The sequence below is a fragment of the Brassica oleracea genome, chromosome C4 (assembly GCF_000695525.1).
Source record: "Brassica oleracea var. oleracea cultivar TO1000 chromosome C4, BOL, whole genome shotgun sequence".
In the NCBI taxonomy this organism is placed as follows: Eukaryota; Viridiplantae; Streptophyta; class Magnoliopsida; order Brassicales; family Brassicaceae; genus Brassica; species Brassica oleracea.
The window spans coordinates 29,037,823-29,043,321 of NC_027751.1; the positions used below are offsets into that span (position 1 = coordinate 29,037,823).

Consider the following 5,499-nt stretch of genomic DNA (forward strand, 5'->3'; position numbering starts at 1 on the left):
AAATATTTATGTTATGACAACAAATCATGCGACGGCTCAGCCGATCAATGCAGAGTAATAAATAAATTATACGGCGGCTCGGCCGACCAATTAATAATAAACAGAATATAAGGCGGCTCAGCCGACCAATAAATAATAAACAGAATATGAGGCGGCTCGGCCGACCAATAAATAATAAACAGAATATGAGGCGGCTCGGCCGACCAATAAATAATAAACAGAATATGAGGCGGCTCGGCCGACCAATAAATAATAAACAGAATATGAGGCGGCTCGGCCGACCAATAAATAATAAACAGAATATGAGGCGGCTCGGCCGACCAATAAATAATAAACAGAATATGAGGCGGCTCGGCCGACCAATAAATAATAAACAGAATATGAGGCGGCTCGGCCGACCAATAAATAATAAACAGAATATGAGGCGGCTCGGCCGACCAATAAATAATAAACAGAATATGAGGCGGCTCGGCCGACCAATAAATAATAAACAGAATATGAGGCGGCTCGGCCGACCAATAAATAATAAACAGAATATGAGGCGGCTCGGCCGACCAATAAATAATAAACAGAATATGAGGCGGCTCTGCCGACCAATAAATAAATTAAATTACTAGTAAATAATATAGGCGGTATTCCGGCCATTATAACATGATATAAAAAAATAGTAGAGGCGGTATACCGACCATTATAACAGGGTATAAATGATACAAATAAATTTTACCGAATCGCAGAGTGATCGTGCTGATAACGTGTTATAAAAAGAACTGGAATTTTATTATATCGCAGGAATTTAAATAAGGGAAAATTTTATACCCGTAGATAGGAGATAACACTGATAACAATAGAGAGTTTATTATTAAGAAGGAGAAGAGATGGTGTAATCGTCGAACACAAACGTTCGAAAAACTTCGTATTTATAGAAGAAAAATCACTGTGCAAATAGTGACAGTGGGACCCACATCTTTTATTATTTCAACATATGTGTGCGCCTCTTTGTTTGAAAACTTTTTTTTTTTGAACGCAACTTAATTTCATTCATCAAACTTCTTGAATACAACTACAAAAGGGAATTATACATCCTCGATAAAAAAACATAAGCCACAATGACAAGCCAAAGTAAGAAAGATAGGTTTTTAAACGAAGATTACAGCGAAATCAAAACAAGGCTTGATTGAGCTTTTCCGATAGAGTTGGACAGCTGAAACTTAGTTAAATAATGTGACGTTGAAGGCCAACCCTCACCTACGAGACAACACATGGTAATTTGAAACCAATGATAAAACGGTGATAAAGCTGAAACTAATGCTCGGCAACAAGGCCGAGGAGACATCTTCTTCACAAGAAGAAAGCATGGTAGAAAAGTCATCTCTTCCAAAATAAAAGAAGAGCATAATAGAAACAGCCAGATGAATCCACCAGATTTGGGTATCTGGTTTGTGGGCTAGCAAAATCGGTAAGCTTGACAGCCCATGCCCATTTAGGAAATACTCGGCCCAATCCTATATTGATTGAATGAGTATGACGGGAAGGAAGAACATAAAAAAATACGACGGATATGGATAGGCGGCCGTCGAGAGAAAGATGGTGCGCTTCAGAGCGTGGCGAGATGGGACCTTTAGAATCAGGACCGGTCCATATCTGCTAGGAGCCCTACATCAAACTGGGCTTTAGCTATATATATATATATAAAAAAGAAAAAAATAACAATGAACAGTGCTTCAAGAAAAAAATTGGAAAGATGTTTGGGCCCTAAGCAGCTGCTTACTCTGCTTTCGTAGCGGGCCGGGCCGGGCCTGTCTAGAATAGATGGGTTCTTCAGCAAGACTGAGTAGAAGAGCGGTACATTGAGTCTTCTCGGAATCCCGGAGAAGACCATCGAAATGTAGATTTGTTGAGCTGGATCTGGTGAGCAGCGACGGCCCAGCCTTGTTCAAGGGCCACTCAAAATAAAAAATTTGGGTCCTTTTCTTTGAGGTAAAAAATTCGGAAAATATTTTGGGCTCTTTTTTATAAGTTAAAATATCTCAAAATATTTTGGACCTTAGACGAATGCTTACTTTGCCTCTTACTTTGCCTCTTACTTTGCCTATGCCATGGGCCGGGCACGCTGGTGAGCAAGGTCCGGGGAGCTCGTCCTTGGCAAATAGCACGGTACCGGAACTGAGGCCCTGGAGTAGAAGAGCGGTATATTGCTGTAGCTTTTAATTTTATTTTGTCAACATTACTAACAAGGAAAGAAATATTTATTCTAGTTGACCTTATAAAATCTATATACTATTAGCAAAATAAATAAAAGAAAAAAAAATCTTACGTCTGATAATCACCATATCATGATCACTAAATTCCCAAGTAACCACATTAACACACACCCATATTATTCATTTGTGGCCCTCTATCCATTTCAACCCCAACACATACACACCACATGAATGTTTACTATCTAATGCACCACAATATTCAATTTCCGTTACTTGGAATCAGAGCGAAATCCAAAATATGGTTCTAAGAGCACTTCCTTCTTCAACACGACGGTGGGTTCATCATCTCCACGACCAAAATAAACGGAAATACGAGGAGAAGAAGGAAAAGGAGACTTCGTTGTTCACTAGACAAACGGGTGTCTTAGACTTTTCACAGGCTCGGTCGGAGAAACACACCGAACTTCTCTACTAGGCCCGTGAAGCCACCAAATGAGTTTGTATTTTTTTTTGAAACTGAACCAAATGAGTTTATATTAATAAGAAACAAAATGCTTTTAACCAAAAAGAAAACGAAACAAAATGCAAATTAAACGACAGTAACTTTTTTTATATTTTTAACGACAATAACTTGACACCAACGAAAATAAAAACAATTCCTTTCCGGCTCATCTCCACCAGCAATCTCACGGCCCTCTTCATCACATTCCATCATATATCTTCTAGAAAAGCCTTCCTTGAACCACTCCATTACTTAAGCAAGAAGGAACTGGAAGCAGCTCAAGCGGTGGAGCCCCAAGACTTTGGTTAACAAAAGAATGACTCATGAGCTCCTCCGCGGTGACTCTAGCCCTCGGATTCCGCACTCTACATCTCCTCACAAAGTCCCAAGTCATCTGCGATAGAGTCCCCGGCACGTAATCACTCCATCCACTTATAGTAATACCCATCATCTCAATCACCATGGTACCTAAGGACCAGATATCAACCGCCGACGAGATCACTCCACGTGGCCCGACCGCCTCAGGAGCCAAATAACCCGGATTGTCCTCGAACAAAGACCCATCCACTGGATCAGGTCCATTGGGTTCCTTAGCCGAACCGAAGTCACCAAGTTTGAGCTCGCAAAGATCTTCCTGAGCATAGCTCGGGAAGATGAGTATGTTCTCTGGCTTGAGATCACAATGGACATAACCGTGTTGGTGAAGATCCCTGAGCCCTTCAAGAACCTGGAAAATGCAATAACCGATGACGTTCTCCGGTAATGTCCCACCGGCTTTGGTCAGCATGTCTTTGAGTGAACCATGTGGTGCGACTTCCATGTGAATGGAACAGACTTTCACGTTGAATGGCATGGTTTCGTAGGAAACAGCAGGGCTCGTGGCTCTCACGGTGTTGAAATTGATTGAAAAGAAGCGATCCATGATCCTTACTTCTTTCTCGAGATCCTCTGAGTATTTGAGGAAAGATGTTTTCTTAGCCATGAGTAGTCCATCGTTGTTTCGAACCAGGGTGACATAGCCATAGTTTCCTTGCCCGAGAAAGCCTAGTTTTGGTAATGGAGTCTCGTCTAAAAACCACGAACCATATGACATGTTTAGAGTAATGGAGTCTCGTCTAAATTACAGTATTAGCGGGGTTTTTTTTTTTTGCTTGAGAGACTTGAGATATTTTGAAGACATGCTTTCTAAAGCATTACATATATATATATGAGAAATTCTTGGGTTAACCCCTAGGGTTAACCTATAGATTCACCAACCAATAATATTTGAGTATTTGATATTTGATATATTAAAAAAGAAACAAAATTGAATTTCCAAATAAGATTATATTTTTAAAATAAAACAATAAAAATACATAAAAATAGTTACAAAAAATAAATAAATAAATATTGTTAAACCGTTAGCAAAATACTAAAACCTATACCCTAAATCCTAAACTCCAAACCCTAAATTATAAACCTTAAATCTTGGATAAACCGTAAACAAAAGGATAAAAAATAAATAAAAAATGTAATAGCAATAAAAAACGAATTTTTTAACATTGTTAAAGGCGTTCGTACAAAACCCTAAACACAAAACCCTAAACACTAAACCCTAAACCCTTGGATAAACTCTGAACCCTTGGATAAATCGTAAACTCTAAATCAAAAATATTTAAAATTAAACCCTAGAGTTTATGATTTATCCAAGGGTTCAGGGTTTATCCAAAGGTTTAGGGTTTAGTAATTAAGGTTTAGGGTTTAGTGTTATTAAGATTTAGTTTTTAATGTATGATTTAGGGTTTAAGATTTTCCAACGGTTTAGAGTTTATCCAAAGTTCAAGGTTTAACGTTTAGGGTTTAAGGTTTAGAATTTAGGGTAAAGAGTTTAGTATTTTACCGAAGACTTAACAATATTAATTAATTTATTTTTTGTGACTATTTTTATGTATTTTTATTATTTTATTTTAAAAATATAATCTAATTTGGATATTTAATTCTATTTCCTTTTTTAAAAAATATCAAATATTAAATACTCAAACACTATTAGATGGTGAATCTAGAGGTTTATCCTAGGAGGTGAACCCAAGAATTTTTCTATATATATTAGAAATCTGATTGGAAAGTAATTAAGCGGGGTTTGACTTCACTTGTAATTAAGAGTTTATTTGCATATATGTTAATATGAAAAAAATTATATGTTGACCGGAAATTAAGTTGCATGTTCAAAGTCAAATGTTTTTTTGGCCCATTATTAATTTTAGATATTCAGTCAAATTCTTCTTTTTTTGGGCACATTATTTATGTTTCAGATATATGTTGCTATTAGTCAATTTAAGCTTTTGGCACACTATTTACTTTTTAAAAAAAAAAATATTTTAGTGTTTTATTTATTTTTGCTATGAGTCCATTACTTGTTTAGTATTTGAATTTTGAAACATAAAACCAAGTATATATTCTTTTACAAAAAGCTATAATCTTTCCAAAAATCCGTTTTTAATCCACTTTTACAATTAAATTCGGTCACATTAATCTAAATATACAATAATATTATGTAAGAAATATATATAGTATTTTAGCTAAATATTTGACACTACTTATTGACTTATGTTTTTAAACTCGATAGAAATATTTATACTATTATTTGATAAGTGAATTTGCTTACTTCTCATATTTTTCATAATTTTAGGCTGAGTCATTAGTTTTAATAAATAATTTTAATTAGACTGGTTAAACTTTTGATATCTTTAATACATAATTATATAATTCATATTTAACTGATTACAAACTAATGTTATAAAAAGTATCTCAAAAAAA

At 35.8% G+C, this 5,499-nt stretch overlaps 1 protein-coding gene across 1 annotated transcript; it reads right to left on the reverse strand.

Annotated features, from left to right (window-relative positions):
- Nucleotides 1-2,866: 2,866 nt before the first annotated feature.
- LOC106341295 (mitogen-activated protein kinase kinase kinase YODA-like) lies at nt 2,867-3,798 on the reverse strand. The gene has a single exon (XM_013780095.1). The coding sequence runs from the start codon at nt 3,794-3,796 to the stop codon at nt 2,924-2,926; it is 873 nt and encodes a 290-aa protein (XP_013635549.1). The 5' UTR covers nt 3,797-3,798; the 3' UTR covers nt 2,867-2,923.
- Nucleotides 3,799-5,499: the final 1,701 nt, after the last annotated feature.

Excerpts from the sequence above, each read along its gene's own strand:
- LOC106341295 (XM_013780095.1), bottom strand. The coding sequence starts at position 3,796 with ATGTCATATGGTTCGTGGTTTTTAGACGAGACTCCATTACCAAAACTA.